Below are 22,842 nucleotides of genomic sequence, written 5' to 3'. Positions count from 1 at the left end.
CCACTAGCTTTCAGGAAAACAAACAAACAAATTGCTTGGGTTACAAAACACCACATCATTGAAGTTGGTATTATACATTGCTGTATATTTCTGTCATATAGCATATATAGAAATGAATGTTTATGCAATTTACCTTCGTGGCTGACTGCTTCTTTCTGCACCAAAGCATTACAACGTTTCATTTTTAAATAAACAGGCTTACTCAGATATCGTTAACCTGACCTTTTTCACTTGCTGTTATCTAAAAAAAAAACATCCTGACTTTCAGTCTTGAAGTAACATAATGCCGCACGGCTCCCTCCGCCTGAGGGAAGAGGCGAAGTTTTACAACACTTCTCAAACAGTTCAAGCATTCACGACAGTTAAGCGATTTGTTCTAAAGCCTTTTTCAGCACGTTAAATTGTTTAATAACGTGTAAAAATAAAAGAAGACTTGAGGACAGACCATAGCAATGATTTGGGAAATAATATGAAATTGACCATATTGGGACATTTTCAGCCGGTAGAGACTATATAAATGTCTGGTTGTGTCATTACAGAAATTGTCAGAATCTTGGTGGCCTGTCTAACTATTACTACCTGTAACGTTCAGTTCTGTACAAGCTTTTTTTTTTTAACCTTTCGTCAAACATAAAGGTACTGTGATAAATGATCCTTTCCTTTCCGAAACACTTCCCTGGGGATACACGGAACAAAACACATTGCAGTCCATTAATTGGTTGTCAGAGAATGGTCACAGAAATTTGAAAAGAGAGAGCACAAAATAACACTAAAAAGTCACCTTATATTGGCAAAGAGCCAGTCTGCAAAAATGGAGGATCTGCGTATGTAAGTATGTCACATTCAAAATAATAACAATGGAATAGAGGGCTGGTTTGGTGGGATGTAACGCTAGTTCTGTAGCTCATGTAGCTATTGCCGTCTAGCCAATGCAACTTGTATTGGAAACACAAGCCAGATCAGTGCTTACAGTTACAAACTGTGCCATGGTGACCTGAACTGAACTTTCCCTATTACAGACAGGTCCTGTCTACCATTCATCTTTTTCATAGACAAAAGTGTGTTGTAGATACCCTGGATTCAAACATAGTTTTAATTGTTGTACATTTGGGAATAACTCCCAAAATACTTTAAATAAATGCACAGATGTTGTAGATAATCAGTGAACACGATACTCTTGAGGCAGCTGGTCTGGCTGAGTTGGCCGTCCCTCATACGCAGGCGAGCTCATTCGTCATCGTCATAAATCCCGTTCGTGTTTTGGAAAACATGCGACGAATGAGTGAGTAAGCGAGCGAGCGGCTGCTTATTCTGCGGGTAATTACCATCCTCACCATGTCAGGTTTTACGTAATTCCCAAGGAGCGGTTCAAAAGAGCAAATCATGTGATTCCTCCCAGGTGGAGGGTAACATTACTCCCCCGGTGTGGACTTTGTGGTTCCCCTTTGTCTTTTTTGTGTCCCTTTCAAGACTGGCCAGCCCAAACACAACCAGGAAGGACTTGACGTGTTTTGCTCTGTCTCATCTTAACTTCTTTTTCCCAGACAGAGAGGGATGTGGTGCGTTAGCGTCAGCGTCTCTGAGGAATTCCATGAGTAGTTGCAGGTCATCGCCCCAGATCCCCCCAACCCCCATAAACGTGTCTAATCCTGTCCCGCACATGGGTCTTCTGTAGCACTATACGCTGGCGATTATTTGTATTGTGTGTGCATTGTGTTTCGTAAAAAAGAAGCGATGTCGCTCTTTGCCTGGTGAGTAAACGCCATTTGAAAAGATGCTAGGGGTCTGTCATTGAGGCACGATAAGCTACGCGCTTGTGTAGACAAGCCAGCGTGCGGCGACACGCATCTGCACCTGAAAGCCTTTGGGCAGAGTCTTTCCTTTTTTTGGTCTTCCTGCAAGACTCTTCGCCTAAGTACAAACTCTTTGACCGTCATTTTCGCGCACGTTTCTGCCGCGCGGTGGTTACTTTTAACAAAGACGTTCTTAATGTTGTTACACGCAGTGATTAAACTCTGGGTGGTCCAACCACCAAACATATTTACCAATGGCCTATGACGCCCCCCTGCCCCCTCCCCCGTTTCCCTCTGTCTCATCTCTCACAAGTCTGTCAGCATGACAATGGTAATGGAAGCAGTCATTAGCCCACTCACCGCATTCCTATCGCACCTGTACGCCTCCACAAAGTAGTTTTAAGCATGAGCGTCGTCCAGCTGAAGGGGGGGGATACTTAAATAGGTTGCCACTTGGAAGCTGTGGTTTTATTCCCTTGACAGGATTGGAGTTTGCTCCAAAAAGATTGACATGTTCAAAGTCTTACAGTTTATGGTAGAGTAAGTAACCCCCTAATTTTGTTTTTATATAATTGCCTATATTAATAGTTTGTACCATAAGCCGTGATCCCAAAGTCTTTAGACCCTGTAAAGTACATAGATTTGTTTCTAAATAATACATTTCAAAAGAATTGCTGAAAATGTGAAAAGACTGGGACCCATGTAGTACTGAACTGTAGAGATCGTTAAACAGTTTTTCCACCATTTGTGTGTTCCTGATTTGTTAATTTTCCCACTAAAATCGGGCAAAAGCCGACAAAGATATGACAAAAAAAATAAAAAAATAAAAAACGTATGGAAATCGGACAAAAATATGGTAAAAATACAGCAACTGACAAATGCTGATTAAAATTGGACAGAAACTTGCACAAAAATACAAAAAACATGTTAAGAAGGTGACAAAAAATAGGCAAAAAAGCTAACATTAATCAGGCAAAAAAATGACAAAACTTAGAATAAAATATGGCAAACACTGACCAAGTCTGTCAAAATTCGGACAAATAGATGATAGACTACAGTGCATTCTGACTTCAGCTTATGTCGCCGCCGTATGAATCAAAGTCTGCTGTAAACAGATGCCACTTCTTTTTGACTGCGACTGTTTTGTCAGCTGCCGGACACACCATCTTTTATTGTGCGGTTCGCCTATCCCCAAAGCGCCCCTATAGTACCTGCTTGGCCCATGAGTAAACCTTTGACCTGTCTCCCTTGGTTCTGATTGGTGGAGCAGCAGTGGTCAGCCATGGGTTGTTTGGCTGCTGGCATTTTAGGTGTTTTGTTCTCGTCCCCGGGGCCAAATAATCATTTGTCGAGAGTTTCATTTTCAGTTGTTTGACCCGCGACCCCCTGCGGCTATCACGGGCTCTGGATGCGTCTTTGATTCGGTGCTGCTGGCTGCCTCCACATTACCTTGAGTGATGTGCCCATTCAGACATAAACAGTGAAAACTTTGAGAATTCAGCCCCCAAAGCCAGTTTTCCTTCGCGACATGAAATATGGTAGGCTTGTGTATTATGAGTAGACCCACAAAAAAGCCTCAACAAGGAATACCCAAAAAGTTACAGAAAGTTCTCCATTTTAGTTTGAAGCAGCCATTCTGGGTTCAGTTGCAGTGGTCCTTCAAAGATGACCAAGATTTTGTCCGATTGCTGCCAAATTTGAGGCACCTGTACACGACAGAAACGCAAATACTCCACAATTTTCATAATTCAGCAACCAAAGCCAGTTTTACACACAGTGGAAAAAGTGAACACAGCCCTGTTCAAATGCCGTATTTCTGTGATTTAAAAAAATAATAATACCATAAGTCATTTCAAAACCTTTTCCACCATTAATGTGACCTATAAAAATTTGAAATCTTTTAAAGAGGGGAAGTAAAAATTAACAACCGAGATAATTTGGTTGCACAAGTATACACACCCTTTGATAATTGGGGATGTGTTCAGAATTAACCAATTACATTGAAACTCGTTCAGCACACACCTGCCACGATTTAAAGTGCCTCTGATTAACCCCAAATACAGTTCAGATGTTCTTGTAGGCTTTTCCTGATGTTTCAGTTTATTTTTAGTCCCTATGAAAGATGTCTTTTTTTTTTAATTGAGTTGTACAGATTATAGGTACCTTTAGGGTGGAAAATGTTTAGAAAAGATTTATCGAGGAGGGCGAGGGCGCTGACAAAAGAGTGGCAGTCGAGGCGGTAGGACTCTCAGCCATGATCGCTTCTTCTGTGCAAACATCCGGCCACGACAGGAGGATGACACACCCGGTCGTTTGCGTCTCATCCTAAACACGTCCGATTATCGGGAAGTGCACTTTGAGCCCATTTGTCTCGCACAAACACATAAATCTCGGGTCCTACCAAGTGGCCGCAATGTGTGTTTTAATAAGTCACAGGCCACGACATGTAAAAACACAGGTGTGTATTCCGTACAGCCTGTATCCATCTTCTTCGCGGCATCTTGATTCGTGCTCAGGTTTAAGGAGGCAACAACAACCTCAATTTACCGGACCGTTGTCCCCAGCAACCGTAGATGTTTCGAATCTGCACCGGCTGGCAGAATTGTCGGCTTGTACGATGTGCGTCATTTTAGGAGCCTTGTCCTTGCACCTTTGCTTGAGGAAACGCGGGCAAGAGCATGCTCTAGAACTAGGAACTAGAACTAATATAAACCGCTGACCTCCGTGACACCACGTGAGATCCGGGGGTTCAGTACCTCACGAGACCTCAATTCAAGGAACGCCAAATCATTGCTTCTGTGTGGGTTTTGGAACACAACTCTAGCATCGCCATAAGCGCCTTGTTGTCAAGGTTACAGGGTCGTCGATGTACGACGGAGTTCCTTTACTAGTTTTGCAGAATTTCTTTTGTCAGTTTTTGTCATATTTATGATTGATTTTCATCAGATTTTGTCCAATTCTGATCATGCGTTTGTCTTTTTTAAAAAAAGATTTTTGTAATTTTTTTCCCAGTATTTTTTTTGTTGATGTAACATGAATTTGTACGACAGTCTATACGAGCTGTAGTCTATCATTAATCTACGCTAACGCAGTAGTAAAGTCATAATTACAGTAAATATTTGTTTGAAAAACATTTCTGGGCCATAAATATAAAACAATCAAACAATCGAGGTACAGTGTCCTCGATGCATTACGGAGTTCATAGGCGATCAGATAACCTGACTTTTTGTTATAGTGTGCCATGATTTCATTTTGTGATAGTTTTTAAATGTTTTGTTTACATTTTTTTTATTTCCCCATTTTTTTGTGATTTTTTTTTTTGTAACATTTCTGTAAATTATTTCTTAATTTTTTTTCATACTTTTGTCCTGTCTTTATCAATATTTTTTATTTGTTAGTCACATGAATATGGACTTCAGTCTGAACGAGCCATAGTCTCACTAGCATATGCCAAGTAATAATTACAGTAAATATTTGTATGAAAAACACTTGTTAGGCCATGTATATAAAATAATCAAGTGAAAAACAGTGCGTATGGTGCGAACTGAGCATGCCTCCTTGTGCCACATGACCACATATTCTTACGCTGCTGCGCAAACTAGTTCATTGTGCCGTTTGAAACCTTGAAATATGATATGTTGGGTGTTGGGACTGTCCTAAGTTGAGGACCCAGTGTAGGTTTTAACTGTCTTTATCTCTTACTGTTAACACTGGTCAATATATTGTAGCATAATACCGCTTTGAAAAGCTGTATTACAATTTTGTTCCCCACAATTTAACATTGTATCCCCATGTCACTTGATAATGTCTGTTATATGCTGTTATCGAATTACCCCAAGGATCCATAAAATACCCCTTTTTTTCCTCAGATCACTGGAATTAGCCTATTTGAAGGGGCGGTTCTGCCTCATAAAAATTGTCCACAGCTCAAGGCATTGCGAGCGTCTGCTTTTTCCAAAGCAGCCCAGGGTCTAAAAAGACAAACAAGCCCCCATAAAGATGAAGTAAAATCATCATTGAATTTTCACTTGTGGATGCATCACTTTATCACATTACACTTGTCATTTAGTGTGCAAATAGCAGACACATTGCCAAACATGAATCTAAATCCCCCAAAATCTGACGTCTTGTTGAACCTGATGAGTTCCGCTGTACAACCTTGGCTGGGGAACCCGAAAGTTGCCACGTCTCGCTTAGTATTTCTGTGGACTTGAAGGCGCGCTAGCAGCAACATGTTACATCTGGGCTCAGTCAAGGGTGCAATGAACAAATAGACTCGCGCTTTGTTTATGAAAGTGAAAAAATGGTCAGTGCCTTCTCGAAGCAGTGTTTGTGCCTCGGACTCTTGCCAATTCTGTGTCAATATCCCATCTTTGTTTGCCCTCTGGAGGCGTGTTTAAATACTCACCGGCGCAAGCACATTTCTTCATTCGGAGCAATGCCGGCCGGGCCAGTTGGCAATAACAGGTAGGTATGTCAGGAACAGACCATAACGGGAAGGCAACATAGTCAACCTATAGAGACCACTTCCCTGACTTCCGCCGCTCTAATGGAAGTCGGTCCGGACGGGGCAGGTGGCTCCCGCTGAATGACTCCGAGGAACAAAAGAGGCGACAGTGCTCGCTTTCAGTTGCATAGTGGTGAGTAAAGTGAGGAAACGCTTAGTATTCAGCTGGTATTGACTGCCCGCTCCGTTCGCTAATACTGTGACATTTGTGGACCAAAGCCCTCTGTAGCTTGGATACAAGTTCACTTCTTATGTGCAACTCGTCTCTTGGTACTAATCCGCCAAATTAAATCTGAGCTGATTGGGGTCTGAAATAATGGGCCCTCTGTATGATCCGAGGTTTCAACAATCTACCGGCTCATCATGCCCATTTCCACCTAAGCCCAACGCTGTGGTTTTGTTTGGATAGGGTAACATTAAGAGTCTAATGTTCACCATAAATCATGATTTGGTACGTACCTTAATTTTAAGGTCGCGATTCGGTACAGTAGGGGCAAATTTAAAATGAAAAACACTTCCTGTAGTGACTTCTCCAATACATGTATACAATAAATAATTAATTAATCTTATAACAAATATTTTATGGCCTAAATAATTTATTTTTAGCAAGGTCAGCATCAATAGTTTGTCTTCCGTTTAGGAAAGTGCAACATCTATAGTTTTTCTTCTTTTTCGGAAATGTACCCATCATTTGAGTACTCTGCACATTGCGAAACTGCTAAATGTAGATATTCCTTGCTCAGCATTTGTGCAAGTGAACACTAACGCGGGTTTAGGATGGCACGCCATGCAGTCTCATCTTTGCCGGCAGCATTGTAGCTTGCTGGCTTCCTCCGCTGCTGTGTGTACTCTAGAACACCAGCGGGCTCCTGTGAAGGCGGTCGTTAAAGCCCACTGTATGAACTGGCATGCAGTGAAAGACTTCTGTGCTTTCGGCCGTAAGTCAGACAAGCAGAGTGGGTGATTCCCCCGGCCCACCCAGAATAGCCCCACGAGGGGCCGACCAGGTAACCCATCCCTCTCGCGCTGACACAAAGTGGTGCCCCAGTCCGGGTTTTGTGTTTTTGAAGGAAAAAAGCACAGCACAGGAATACACTCTCACGAGAACCGCATCTGTGTGACAGCCCATAAAGCCATATTAGCTCCGTGCTAAAACACTTGCCTTTTGGAGGCTAATCTATAGCTTACAGTCATGTCTCGGCACAAGAATGTTTTTCTAGACCTCACGGCTTGCACCTCTCTCTTTATAAACTCAAAATCTCAATGTAATTCCTACTTACACACATTGCAACCTTATGGGACCAGGTAGTCGACTCCAGGAACGGATGGCTTTGATCATCGACCCTCTCCCGGATTCCCACGAGCCTCCCTTGAAGTTCAGCACCAGGTCAGGACCTGGCAGTAAAACCTGAAGAGGGTCGGTGAGCGGTTACCGTGGCGATGCATTTTGCAACTGGGAGCGTGAAATAATGTACATTGTTTTGTTCCGTATGGAAGGTCGAGTTGCATCTCTTGGTTGGCACGAACATGATCTAGTACAATAATTTACATTCAAACGCTTGTAGAAAACTTCCTGTTCTCGTTGTGTGATCCATCTGGCTTCCAGACTGCGCCTTTTCGAGTGAGCGCTTTCGTGCATGCAGTAGACTGACGCCGAGCCTCATTTGCCGTTTCGTGAGCAGCAACAAACGAGCGCGGGGGAGTTGTTGTACAGCAAAGTACTGGGTGAAACTTCAGCGGCTTATTGCAAATTCTCCCAGTAAATGAATTATCCCCACAACGCCAAAGCTGAGCTCGGCTTTTTATGCTTTTGACTTGTTAGCTTTCACTGCAGCGTTGTACAAAAATGGTAGCAGTATTTCCTCAGACAGTGCCAGGGGTCTATAAGGGGTTAGTTGTTTATTATTAGTCTTAAAGGAGACAAATTACAGTGGTACGGTGTTGCCTTGATTTATTTATTTTGACTTTGACCTGCGAGTGCAAACATGAGATACGAGTGCAGTATGATGGCAGTGAACTCAATTCAACTGACTTCACAATAAGCAATAGTTTGGCAAATAGTGAACAATTAATCAGAAAAAAAGGCTTCAATCTGTTTAATGCCACTCCCAGTTGAAGTTTACTTTCAAACGAAACATAAAACAAAGCGAATTACACTTAGTGTATTTAAAATAACCAAACACTTGCCTAAAGAATGCTCCGCTAGAGTCACACCTGTAGTGTTGTGTGTGCCTTTAAGGGGCGTGGCCTAGTGAGGGACATCAGTCTGGTAGAGATGTGATTCTTGAGCTTGTCTGCTCGCATTTGGTCAAAACAGTGTTCCGAGACTTTGACGTCAATGACGTCACAGCAGTGTTGAACTGGGTGGGCGTGTCTAGAGCGCATTCAAAAAACATGATATAGTACATCGCAATAATTTTTAGGAAACAAGCCAGGGAGGGAGAAATAAATACAGGGTGATCGAAAAGTAACTCCCTATTTTTAAGTACTTGTAATTTATTTCTGAACAGTAATTCTTACAAGAAATAAATATGAGAAGAAAGTGTATTGCGTGGAGTTTTATTTAATATTCGATATGGGCGCCAGCATTAGCCACCAGTTTCTCAAGCCGCCTAGGAACCTCATTAACTAATTTCACAAGGAACTCTTGTGGGATGGAAGACATCATTTCTCGTATTCGCCCTTCAAGTTGTTCCAAAGTCGTTGGTTTGGTAGAATAGACTTGCTCCTTTAATCATGCGACATACACAAAAAACTTTAGAAAAATATTACAACACATGAATAAATGATAAGTATTTTAAAATAGGGAGTTACTTTTCAATCACCCTGTACATATCGGTGGCGAGCAGTGCTGGGAGTGTACATATACTTGCACCCTCAATGCCTTAAAAAGGGTGCTGGCTGATATGACTTGATGGCTTGACAACTCACATATAGCAAAAAGACATCTCTGATGTTGTGACAGTTGCGTGCCAGACAAGACGTGCACTAGCGATTTTATAAAAATAAAGTCATGGATTTATCGATGGTTCTATGAATCCCGGATGCCCGCCAGAGGTGGTGCTTCAGGAGGGAGGAACTAGAACAGTTGTTCACCACCCATTAGCCTCAGACTATAACAATACAGTCAATATTTCTGTTTCACAAGCATTTTTACTTCCAAGTTACCTTTCAAAAGAACTGAAAACACCTATGAGGACTAGTAAACAAAAATATTTGAAGGTTTACACTTCCAACCTACTATGAGACATCACTTGGGAACATTTACCTACCGAAGAACACAATGAAAATGATAGACAACTAGGTCTTTTTTGAACACATATAACAATGAGACACATGACAGCCATGAAAGAAGCTTGGTTAACACTTCCCTTAAAAAGCAATACGCACGTTAGGCCAACAGATGGAGCTCTTTTTTAGTGTGTTAAATGTTTCGAAGCAGTGAATCATTTTAGGCAAGTTGTCTCAAAGTGATTCATTGTTTTGGAAAGCCTCGGTTTCTCCATCCCTAACATAAGGACCTTGGCCGGTTAGTCCGGGTGCGATTTCTGGTCTACTGCAGCTCTTTGCGAGTGTTTTCCTTTTGTATTACTGTCCACTACCTTATTCGCTCCATTTTTTTTCTTTCACTTCACTCGAACGGCGGCGCATCTGAAGCTGGTTCGTAAGTCTCATTTTGGCATGCAAACACAAAGCAAATATCAACCAAGCGACTGCTCATTTCTTGAAAAACTGGCACACTCATAAGTCAAGGTAACATTGTACTGCGTTTCTTTCCCCAAAATAGCCAGTGTTCACCCCGCCCGCTCTTCTGTGGGACCAATGCAGAATAAGATTCTCATTCCCATGACAACCAGGAGTGAAGCTGGGGGGTTGCGATAAGCCAAACAACTTTACACACTTCACACTTGATGAGTGGGCAGGCACTCCAGAGACTATTTGTATACAAGCAATTAAAAAGTCCTTTTAAATAATACTTATGTTTATTTAAAAACACACACAACAAACTACAGCTTTACATATGGCAGGTGTTGCGTTAACAATGTCTACCGCAACACAAGGTGGTATCAGATTTCTTTGTAGAGGTAATAACAGCCACCTAAGTTTCATCACCTCTTGTTTTTTTTTCATTGGGGCAAGCTTCTATTTGAGATGTCGCGCTTATTTGTTCAAGCAGGCATCACAGCCGAGCGATTTAATTGGGGCTTTTAAGAGTGGCGTCCTTCGACGGCAACAACAAAGACAGCCTCCATTAGATGTCCATCAAAGAATGGCTCCTTGGCAACAGTTGTTACTTTGTATTTAACTCTCAAATAATGCGTGTACTTCGACCGGTGATATTTCCTTGAATATTAGTGGGATTCCTAATTACGTGTCATAGACGGCTAACGGAAATTTGCATAGATTTTACAGTAATTACGGATCTTCGAATAACTGCTTGTCTAAAACACAGAGAGCAGCAACACAAACAGACAGCGCACACAACCATACTCATCAGCATACAGTTGGTTTTGATTTTTTTTCTCCCTTAAGAATAAAAACCTTCATTTAAAAACTGCATTTTGTGTTTGACAAATATTTTACATTTGATTAATAATGGCAAACATGTAAGTGTGACAAACATACAAAAACATAAGATATCAGAAAGGGGGCAAACACACCACTGTATATACTCCTCACAAATATTATTGCACTGCAGCTTAGTAGGGGACCTTTTTTGCCTCTTCTTCTTGCTCTTATTTATGCTGCATCTTTTCCATTAGACCTCTGTGTTGCCCGGCGTATTGCAGCACAACGTGGTATGGCACTACGCTAAAGCCGCGCAACTCTCAATTTGGACTTGCCTGTATCCTGTAAAAACGCACAAAATATTAAATAAAATCATAAAATAAAAATCTGCAATATTATAGAGACGCAAACGATGAACCGCGATGTAGCGAGGGATCACTGCATAGTAAGTACAAGTAGTTGCCGATTGATATGACTTCTTTACAACAGTACCCTACCCCACCAAAAAATTGTTTCCATGGAAACCAGAGGCGCACAGCGAGGCAGTCGACATTGTGCCTTGAGATTGTGCTGTGACAAGGACTGGCCGCATTGTCACATTCTCTATTTTTAGTGTAATTGCCATTTTTACACTGACTTCTTGGTCCCTGGTGTGGTTGAATTATCACACCTCAAACTGTTCTTCCCAGGCTTTTCTTTCTATTTTAATAAACCTTATACCGCCTCCTTTTGTCTACCCTTGTGCTTCCTTCCATGGCCCAGTTCCTGGGTTTTACACAAAGAAGCCCTCAGGACGCGAAGGCAGAATAGCAGCGCGCTGAAAGAAGCCCTGCTGTACAATGGTCATTAGAAGAAAACGCCATTAGGAATCAATTTCATGCAGCGCTAATGGAGTCAAGATGGCCCTACATTGGCAAATGACCTGCTAATGAACAACAAATGTCCCGACAAATGACCACCTGGCCGACGGCTGCTCCAGATAGATTGGCTAACTTTTGGGTTAGCGCTCGTTGTATACTCGCACGGTCTGTCATTGGGCACCACCTCCAGAGCTCTGGGAGGTGTCCATGTGGGAGTGTAGACATGTCTGGCGTTTAAACACGAGGGAGGAGCGGAGGGGTAAAGGTTTCTGTCTACTTTGGCCAGCCGTCGACTGCTGACAGGGCAAACTTTGCTATAAAAATATTGCGGATGCGTGGGCTGTATAACACATCACTTCATGGTAATGTAGTGACATGGAAGGGAACAGCTAAATCCCTTTAGCACACTCTTGTAATTGCATTATCCGCGATAGAGGAGTGATTGTACACAGCAGCTGATCAGTGTCAAGTCTGCATCACAAAGTGTCTCTGTCATAACAGACGAGCCTTTGATTATTATAAAGCTGTCTGCACCGGTTCCATGCGGGTGACTGCAAACCAAAACTGTATTTATAAAAGCCCACGTTCCTCAGCTGACTGCGTGGAAATCGTGGTTATTTCTGGATTCCCGCACGCTTGATGTCCCAGCCGAACATTTCCTGCGTCGACAAGCGCAACAATAATGTCACACGGAGATGCGCTCTGTCTGTTTAACCACGTGTCAACGTCAATCACGATCCGTGGTGTGGTAGTGTTGACACTGGTATCCATTCTACAACATTGTACACTGGTTTCATAGCAGTTTATCTGCAGCGTCGAATTTAGAACTGGAGGTATCAAATAGTTGTATAATCTAGACGTGTAACAATGAATTGATTGATAAACTAATTGATTATCAAATGAATCGGTGACTATTTTGTTAATCGATTAATCGTTTAGAGACCATGCTTAACTTAAAATTGGCCAAAACCTCGGCATTTCAGTCTCTTAGCAGTAAATATTCTCTGATTTCTGTAGTCCTCCATGAAGGCAGACTGATTATTTTTGCAATGAATCAAAATAAATCATTTGCGAACATCTGCATTTACTTAAAAAAAAGAACATTTTTGCATATTTTCTGATGTTACGGACCAAACCAGTAACTGAATCATAATCAATGTATATCTGGGCGGCGCCTATCCTGTTGAGTGACGTTGGAGTCAGCGAATGAGAGTGTAGAGCTGGCTGTTGTTAACTCTGGTTAGGGACTGGCTGTTAATTGACAAACTGGGTGTCTGATGTAGCTTAGCAGCTCGTGTATGAATGTGCTTATTGTGTGTTTCTTTTGTTACCGTTTAGTACTTGGGTTTGCAGTAAAATGATCACTGCGAAGCTTTGAGGCAGAAGTTTTTCTTAAAACTTTATTTTGTAATCGAATTATGCAAGTTATTCTAATAATCGTTTCAGCCATGGTCAATTTTACGATTTTCTTTGGATCGCTTTGAAATTTTCATTGGTACTTCATGTCCCCAGTCGGGGGAAGAGTCAGCCCATGTCAACAAAACGTTATGTAATTTAATATTTGTATTACTTGTATTACTATTGTTTATGTCCATATCTTCACTGCTCACTTTTGGGAGTTATTTACATGCAATTTGGGGGTCTGTACATGCGGTTTGTCTCGTGTTCTGTCAATCGAAACACAGTCATATGGGATATGTTACTTGAAATGTACAAATATAGGCATTAAATCAGAATTTGACACTTGGACCTGCAGTGTAAATCCAGCTTGAATATGCTGTGGTTTTACATCCTGTCTCTCTAAGGAACTGTGGGCCAACGAGTCGAAGAATGTCAATGGCCAGTGTCCCTGTACTGTGACTGGAACAGATGACATCACCTGGAAAAGGGAGTAGAAAAAGAAAAACATTGGCTTTCTACATGTTGAAAGAACCCTCAGTGTTCTCAATGAATTACACTTTATGGACACAATTATTTTCTAACCATTACACCTACATGAGGTGAAAATGGAAGGAAAGATGTAACAGAAGATCATTTGTGATCATTCCTAGTTTGTTGGGCTTCAGGTCAGGGTTTTTTTTTGTTTGTTTGTTTTTTTTTTGCTTTGCTTGTGAGACAAAATTTGAGTTGTGAGCGAGCATTAGATACGCTGCTGCCGCTCAAGTGAAGTGGGAAAAAATATTCAGCTATTCGGGTGCTATAATGCCTTCGCATGTGAGCGAGCAGAGTCACAGTTGCCGATGCACTTTTAGCTGTCTATTGAAGAGGACAAACAGTCAAACGCGCATACAAAATAAGAACACTCAAAGAGCTGCTGTAGGTACTCCTGACATCACTCACTAGGCCACGCCCCTTAAAGGTACACATACAAAAGGAATACGATAGCACATACAGTAATTATACTTTATGAAACCAGTTTTTCTGTACATTCTCTTGTTGTATTTAGTTTTTATACAATACAAAGATATTTTTCTGTATTAAAAAAGATTAATGGCATTTCAATAGGGAAAATTGATTTGATATACACAAATTAGACTTTTAACTCAATGTACCACTCTACATTTGTCCACAAAGTGCAATAATGCTGTAGACACAGAGTAATTGCCAATATGTAAATGATCTTGAATGTTGAAAAAAAGACTGCCGGCGAGTCAGCATGGAAGAAGCAGAGCTGGGACGACATCCCCCCTATTGGCTCAAAGTAATTCAGTAGAAATGAGAGGGGGGAAATAGCATCTCATGTGGCCATTGTAGCCAATGGAGCGGACACATTTGCAGTGCAGGAGCAGCCCTTATGTAACCGCCGAGTCTTTAAATCTTTGACCCTCTTAGAACGGTCACGGTTATTTCATATTTACCGTGTCCTCAGATCCCGTGGGCTTTGTGTCATTTTCTTCCACTTTATCATTTGCATTCTCACCACAGTCCTGAGCCTCTCCCCCTGTACCCCCTGAAAGAAGGCTCAGTTCCAGTGCAAAATGCAGGGGGACTGCTGCTCCTCCTCCTCCCACTGTTCCTGCTCCCGGCTGAGGCGAGGCGATCCACAGGCCTCATTGGCTCTGTGCTTCGGTGTGTGTGTGTGTGTGTGCGTGTGTGATTGTGTGCAGCGGGGTAACGTCAAACCGGCTCACCATCGCCGCTCGTTCTGTACTTTCATTCCCCCCACCACCTCCCAACGCTTCATTAGCCTCCAACGAGACCATCCAGCCTCCTCCCAAACTCTGTTTACCCACCTCGCTCACCGGCTCCCCGTCCACAAGGCTTTACTCCCAAAGTATTTGGGATTCACATCACTGCCGAGGATGTCCAGCAAGCAGCGGGATAAATGGTTGTTGTTGTGGGGGGTTGGTTGGAGCTGAAGCCTCCCTCATAGACACCCCTAACCCTGAATGGAGAACATTGATGCTTCTCCGGCCTGCTTACCCCCCTACCGGCTTGGCCCTCTTTCCTTGGATTGTCATCCCCTGAATGGCCCTTTCAGGGTTTTCGGGGCTAAGATACAAAACCTCCTTCGGGGGGATAATGGGACTGGACTTCTGAAAGTCTTAGTCGGACACAAACGTTTAAGTCCTTGACAGACTTTTGGGCTTCAATTCTTCATCTACATTCTTTTTTTTGTAAAAGTCCTTCAATATGCCTTGCTTGGGTACTCGCTTCAGTCTGAAAATCTGCCTAGTATCTTGAAAAAATGTGTTTCAGCAATGAATATGCCATATTCTGCTTACAAAGCCAAGTTCAGAGAGAGGAAAATATTCTGTTTTAGTATTTTCTCATTGCCTGAGATATCCTGGATTTGTCTTGCAATGTTTTTCAACGTGCATCTGTTTTTTATAACTTAACTTTGTAACCTTGTTCCAACTTGTTCATGTCCCAGAGTTCCTAGGATCCTACTCTAATACAGTGAAGCCTTGCATATTTGCAGTTCTTCATTCGCGATTTCTTTTTGGGTACTTATCATTCCCATTTCTTTGAAAAACTCAACTATGCTGTTTTTGTGTTTAGGTGATTTAAAAAAAAAAAGGATAAATAAAAATATTCCTTTGGTGAAATCTTGTGGCATCTGTATGGCAAGGAAGTATGTTGAAGTGAGTTGAGGAGTTTCATTTAGTCAACTTTTAAGCTGCTTTATTCACGGCAGTCCCTATCTTCTATAAATCGTGGGGGTTCACTGTATACCGTGTAAAAGCCACCATATATTATCTTTTCCACAGCAGCCATTTTGATGGAGTAAAAAAACAAAAACTATTAGGACACATAATTCTAAGGTGGCATATTTCCGGGACGACTTCGTCTCCCCATTCCATGCCAGTGCCTTTATAAGAAACAGCGATCTGGAAAAAAAGGCAGAAAAATGCTGACTCTTACAGTGTAAAAGGGGCTTATGTCACATCGAATTACCACCTCAGAGGTTTGATAATAGAGCGGGGATCAGTTTGGCTGTTCCTTTCAGACAGAACTCACCAAAGCGAGATTTTACTTTTGACACAAAGGAGCGTGGGTGTTTTACTTCACACTCTGCTTACACACTGATGGAGTTTGGGTTTTGTATTACGCCTCTGATACTAACTACCTTGGAAGACGACAAATTCGGTGATGAACCCATCCTGCATCGATACCAATAGGTACCAGTTTCCCTCCACTACGATCAAAGTCAGTCAAGGTGCGATTGTCTGATGTCTCTGAAAGATTATTCTTTGTGATTATCATGCGGTGTGGGTGTGTGTTTGGAGTGAATTATTATTATTTTTTTCCTCCGAGCTGCTCGGGAAAACGTGCGGTGCCCGACAATCAAAAATGAAAAAATATCAATGACGTCATTGATTAATCGACTTTGGCTCTACTTCCATCACATTATAGTCTACTACAAAAAAGTTGCTCACCCCTGTAGGTACACCTCATCTTATCTTTATCTTGTCATTCGTGTCACTTTTTAAAAATCTGTGTTAAAAATATGTATTTTCACACAGGACAACTGTCGTTTAGGTCTAAGTCAAGTTGAGAGTTTCATAGGTATTAGCCAAGCAACTCCCAAGTCCCAAAATTGGTGACCTAAATTTGACTCGAGTCAAGCCACGTGACTCAAGTTCCCCACCTCTGCTATGGACTCTACTAAGCGAAATTCTGTATGATATTCGTCCTCATACCGCCTTGTGATTTCAGGGTGTCCCCCAGCTGCCTTGTGCCAAGGCGCTCTACAACTACGACGGCAAGGAGCCGGGCGACCTCAAGTTCAGCAAGGGCGATGTGATCGTCCTGCGCCGGCAGGTGGACGAAAACTGGTACCACGGCGAGATGGGCGGCGTGCACGGCTTTTTCCCCACCAACTTCGTGCAAGTCATCAAGCCGCTACCGCAGCCGCCGCCCCAGTGCAAGGCGCTGTACGACTTTGAGCTCAAGGACAAGGAGGCCGACAAGGACTGCCTGCCGTTCGCCAAGGTAGCGGAGAGACCGCGTGCTGGTGTCATCATCTGGAGTAGTTAAGAATCAATATCAAGTAACATCCATCCATCCATTTTCCGCACCACTTATCCTCGCTAGGGACGCGTGCTGAAGACTATCCCATCTAGCTTCAGGCGAGAGGCAGGGTGCACCGTGAACTGGTCGCCAGCCAATTGCAGGGCACTTATAAACAAACAAACATTCACACCTTATCAAATAACGACAAAAATCTGAGAAAATCATAAATACATCATACTTTACAGAGATGCTAATAATGTATTCATTTGTATATATCACTACAGATGTTTTTATTTAGTTATTTTTTTTAAGTCGTATTTGGCTATAAACAGTATTTGCTCTGACCAACCAATCAAAGGATGGAAAAATGCTGACATCTTCAAGGGCCAGCGCTCTAACATGGTTTAAGTTACTGGAGATGGGGCAGCAGTACTGATTCTGAAGGCCCTGGGAAGATTAAATTGATATAGCAACACATAGAGGCTGAAATCTGATTTGACAAAAAAAATTAAACCTCCTCATGTACTAGAAGAAGCGCAGCCAAAAGAAACTTAGAGATAATGGTTTCTTGAGAATAATTTAAAACAATTTCACGGAACAGATCTTTTGTTTTCCAGGATGACATTCTAACTGTGATCCGCCGGGTGGACGAGAACTGGGCGGAGGGAATGCTGGGAGATAAAATTGGAATTTTCCCCATCTCGTACGTGGAGGTAAGAAAAACAGGCCACGGCAGAATTAGCATTAGCCGAGTGCAGCGAGATCGAAGTAACCGCGTAGGTGGCTTCCTACTCAGACGCTTAGGTTTAGTCTTTTTTGATGGTTTGAGGTGGCGAACTCAGAAATAGCAGCACACGGCGCTATAAAAAAAGTCTTTATTCTGCAGTTTTCGTTGGGGCTTTGTTGCTTTTCTTTAATTATTAGACCTTTACACACTGCCTGGAAAAGATTGCATTTTACCATGTTGCTATTCTCTATTAGCACTCACACAGAATCTTGGTGAGTGACATTGACCCGGCAATTTGACCCGGTAGGGTCACCCATTGCAAACGGGTCCGAGGTGAGGGACCAGACAAAGCACGGCTCCAAAAACCCCTATGATGAACAAAATATATGGATCTAGGCTTCCCTTGCCCGGACGCGGCTCACTAGGGCCCCCCCTCTGGAGCTAGGCCTGGAGGTGGGGCTCGAAGGCAAGCGCCTGGTGGCCGGGCCTGCGCCCATGTGGCCCGGCCGGGCAGAGCCCGACAGGGTAACGTGGGTCCCCCTTCCCATGGGCTCACCACCTGTGGGAGGGGCCATAGGGGTCGGTGCAGTGTGAGCTGGGCGGTGGCCGAAGGCGGGGACCTTGGGAATCCGATCCCCGGCTACAGAAACTTGCTCTAGGGATGTGGAATGTCACCTGTCTGGAAGTGAAGGAGCCCAAGCTGGTGTGTGAGGTTGAGAAGTTCAGACTAGATATAGTCAGGCACGCCTCCACACACTGCTTGGGCTCTGGTACCAGTCCTCTTGAGAGGGGTTGGACTTTTTTCCACTCTGGAGTTGCCCACAGTGAGAGGTGCAGAGCAGGTGTGGGCATACTTATTGCCCCCCGCCTCGGCGCCTGTACGTTGGGGTTCACCCCGGTGGACGAGAGGGTAGCCTCCCTCCGCCTTTGGGTGGGGGTACGGGTCCTGACTGTTATTTGTGCCTATGCTCCAAACAGCAGTTCAGAGTACCCACCCTTTTTGGAGTCCTTAGAGGGGGTGCTGGAGAGCGCTCCCGCTGGGGACTCCATCGTTCTGCTGGGGGACTTCAATGCTCACGTAGGCAATGACAGTGAGACCTGGAAGGGCGTGATTGGGAGGAGCGCCCCCCACGATCAGAACCCGAGCGGTGTTCTGTTATTGGACTTCTGTGCTCATCACGGACTGTCCATAACGAACACCATGTTCTAGCATAATGGTGTCCACACATGCACTTGGCACCAGGACACCCTAGGTCGCCGTTCGATGATTGACTTTGTGGTCATCGGACTTGCGGCCGCATGTCTTGGACACTCGGGTGAAGACAGGGGCGGCGCTGTCAACCGATCACCACCCGGTGGTGAGTTGGACCATGATCCGTGCTTCTATTGCCGAGGCGGGCGATCGGAGCTGTGGCCGTAAGGTAGTGCCTGTCGTGGCGGCAATCCCCAAACCCGATGGTGGACACCAGGGGTGAGGGATGCCGTCAAGCTGAAGAAGGAGTCCTATCAGGCCTTTTTGGACTGTGGGACTCCTGAGGCAGCTGATGGGTGCCAGCTGGCCAAGTGGAATGCGGCTTTGGTGTTGCTGAGGCAAAAACCCGGGCGTGGGAGGAGTTTGGCGAGGCCATGGAGAAAGACTTTCGGAATGCTTCGAGGAAATTCTGGTCCACCATTCGGCGTCTCAGTAGGCGAAAGCAGTGCACCACCAACATTGTGTATAGTGGGGATGGGGCGCTGCTGACCTAAACTCGGGACGTTGTGAGTCGGTGGGGAGAATACTTTGAAGACCTTCTCAACTCCACCGACACGCCTTCCCATGAGGAAGCAGAGTCTGGGGTATCTGAGGCGGGCTCTCCTATCTCTGGGGTTGAGGTCACCGACGTGGTTAAAAAGCTCCTCGGTGGCAAGGCCCCGGGGGTGGATGAGATTCGCCCAGAGTTCCGAAAGGCTCTGGATGTTGTGGGGCTGTCCTGGTTGACACACCTCTGCAACATCGCGTGGACATCGGGGACAGTGCCTCTGGATTGGCAGACTGGGGTGGTGGTCCCCCTTTTTAAGAAGTCCCCCTTCTTAAAACATTGCTGTTGCTGGATGGATGGTATCGTTTACTTAATTATTGTAATGCTCATTATTTGCTTAGGCTTTGCAGTGTTTTAAAGCAGAGCATTCCCTTTCCCATGGCTCGCTAATTAACATAGGAGCTTGCGTTGCAAAATTGCCTCCTGATAAAAAGGTATTCTGTTTCTGCCTTCAGTTCAGCGCCAGTTTGAAAGGTTTTATGTCCGTCACACTGCTTGAATGCGTTGAACAATTTGCCCAATCCATGACAAGTTTCTCAAAACTAGATCTGTTCTTGACAAACCACACAGCGGAAGGCCTGCTACGACCACCACTGATGAAAACACCAGACTGCCAGAGTATACGTTTGGGCAAAGCCATGGAAAGTCTATCCGGAGGGCTCCACTGGAATTCAGCATCAAACAAAAGCTTGATTCAGCAGATGGTTCTGAGAGTTGTAAAGCTTTACCAATATGGAATTTAGGTTGTTCAAAGGCTTCAAGTGGAACATTATGATGCTCAACAACCTAAAGTTGGTACCGGTAAAGCTTTATCACTCTCTGAACCATTCGGTAAATCGAGATTATGTGGATCCTAAATTCCAGTGCAGCCCTCCCAATAAACTTTACTTGGCTTTGCACGAACACCTGCCTTCCATTGCATGGTTTGTCAAGAACGGTTCCTATATAGAGAAACTTGCCCTGGATAATGTAAATTGTACTACGCGTTGGAACATTGTGACTGCCATAAAGCTTCACAAACTGGCGCTGAACTGAAGTCAGGGACAGAAAAACCTCTTGGTGATGTGGCCCATAAGGTAGACAGCATCATCAAAAACAACTATTAGGAAATATTGTGACATCACAATAATGCAAAGTTATGAAGGGCTCGCTCACAGCCACATCTTCAGATATAGGCAGTTCACAAAAGATGTACCGTAATTTCTCGTGTATAATGTGCACCCATGTATAAGCCGCACCCCCAAAGTTGACCTCAAAATTGTGGAAAACCCTTCTACCTATGTATAATGCGCACTATTGACTTTTGACATTTTTGGGGGGGGAAAAATGCGCAATACACACGAGAAATTGCGGCACTTGGTTGTGTAAGTATATCATGCATAATTGGGCTGGCTGACACTCCACAGAGACCAAATTATTTGTATACAGGCAATCAAAAAGTGAATTTACCATATGTCCCCATTAAGTCATGGTTACAATGACTGTTTAAGATCACTCTAACCTGAGATGAGTTTAAAGTGCTCCACCTGACATTTTGCAATGACTCCTGCCTGTCTTGATTTACTGCGCAGACGTGTAGACGATGAACCGGCACTGCGGTGGAGTCAAATTCTTAACTTTTATGTACCCGAGATGGATCTGCTCGGGGGCAACGAAGCTTGGAAGAGCCTTTAATTAGAGTGCTACTGCTTTAAGTTGTGCACATCAGAGCACCTGAAACGGGTCACAAAGTAGACAGTTTCATAGCTGGCTCGTTAATCTCCCCCTGTGGGGATTGGGGAAGCCTCTTGATGGGATTCTTCCACACCAAACTGCTTCCACACTGACTGACTGACATTCAGGCGCTTAATAAACCAGCTGAAGCGGGCCTGACCAATATCTCCCCCGCCATTTTCTCCTCCCTCCTAGTTCAACTCTGCGGCCCGGCAGCTCATCGAGTTGGACAAGCACTCCGACACCAACGGCGAATCGGGTGAGGGGGCCTCCTCGGGGCCCCAGAGCAACGGCGGCACTCGGGACAAGAAGAACAGCAAGAAGCGACATTCCTTCACCTCCCTCACCATGTCCCACAAGCCCATGCTGGCTCCGCCCCCGCAACGCCACTCCATGGAGATCAGCGGCCCGGTGCTCATCAGCTCCAGTAACCCCACCGCCGCCGCCCGTATCGGCGAGATCAGCGGGGGGCTTTCCTGCAGCGCACCTTCACAGGTAACATGTCGAGAGAACTCCAGGGGAAACTACAGACCTCTGCCTCTGTTATGGCACGGTTCATCATCCACACCCCCTAATATACTGTTTTTATTAAGGGGTTGTTTTTTTATGGGTTTTCCCAGTGTTTTACATTTTACAATTTCCTCACATGTGGGAAAGGAGAGCCACAGTTGCTGATACACTTTTTCAGCACAAATACACTCAGGCAGGAGCTGCTGATGGCAACAGCTCACGCCCAGACACATACAGACTCACCGATGTCACAAGCCCACCACGCACACGCATATACACAGAACCGACAATATGTCCAGTATTTTCTGTACATTTTATGCTTACAATTTTTTTGTGCGTGTTTAAATGTTTACAATGTATTTAAAAATGTTTTTTTTTTTTTTTTTTTTTAAATAAGTTTAGATGTTTAAAACATGCCAGAGGGGTAAAAATATATATATATTTTTTCTCTCTATGTCGTTGATTTTCACCTATTGCAGATGGGTCTGGAACGTGTCCCTACTTTCACTCTATACCTCCTCTTGGCCCACCCTGTACATCCTGTATTCATTGTATTCATGGTTACCAAAATATGATTACCATATTTCATCTTCCCAAAGGGGTATGCTGATAATCTGCCAATCCATGCGAAAAACACACGAAATATGACATAATGGTAGCAATGCTCCATCCGAGCATCAAGCAATGCGTGGCTGCATGACTCCACTCGCCTGTGAAAAACGTCTTCAGGCCTCCGGGTCCCCGCGGTGCGAGCCAGACATGACAGCAGCTGCTTTATGGTCGTCAGCTGCCGGAGGTTTTGGACGTGGTTAGACACGCTCGCAGACGTGCCAATTTGTCTGAGCCCGCCTGCGCTGCGAATGGACCCAAATAAGCGGCCAGCATCAGTTAAGGTGTTTAAAGAGCGCTAAAATAATAAAGAGGAGCGGAGGAATGCACTAATCGCTCTTTGACATACATTGAGAAA

General features: G+C 43.9%; 1 protein-coding gene across 2 annotated transcripts in view; it reads left to right on the top strand.

Moving 5' to 3' along the window:
- sh3rf1 (SH3 domain containing ring finger 1) overlaps window positions 1-22,842 on the top strand; it is a 56,129-nt gene that overhangs the window by 16,894 nt on the left and 16,393 nt on the right. For both annotated transcript variants that reach the window (XM_061684400.1, XM_061684399.1), the window contains exons 3-5: window positions 16,830-17,105; window positions 17,744-17,839; window positions 21,561-21,860. In XM_061684400.1, the coding sequence (XP_061540384.1) occupies window positions 16,830-17,105; window positions 17,744-17,839; window positions 21,561-21,860 (672 nt within the window). The remainder of the gene's footprint in view (window positions 1-16,829; window positions 17,106-17,743; window positions 17,840-21,560; window positions 21,861-22,842) is intronic.

This window comes from Phycodurus eques, chromosome 8 (assembly GCF_024500275.1).
Source record: "Phycodurus eques isolate BA_2022a chromosome 8, UOR_Pequ_1.1, whole genome shotgun sequence".
NCBI classification, from domain to species: Eukaryota; Metazoa; Chordata; class Actinopteri; order Syngnathiformes; family Syngnathidae; genus Phycodurus; species Phycodurus eques.
Note: the sequence above shows the minus strand (reverse complement) of the source record. Positions and strands in the feature narration are given on the sequence as shown.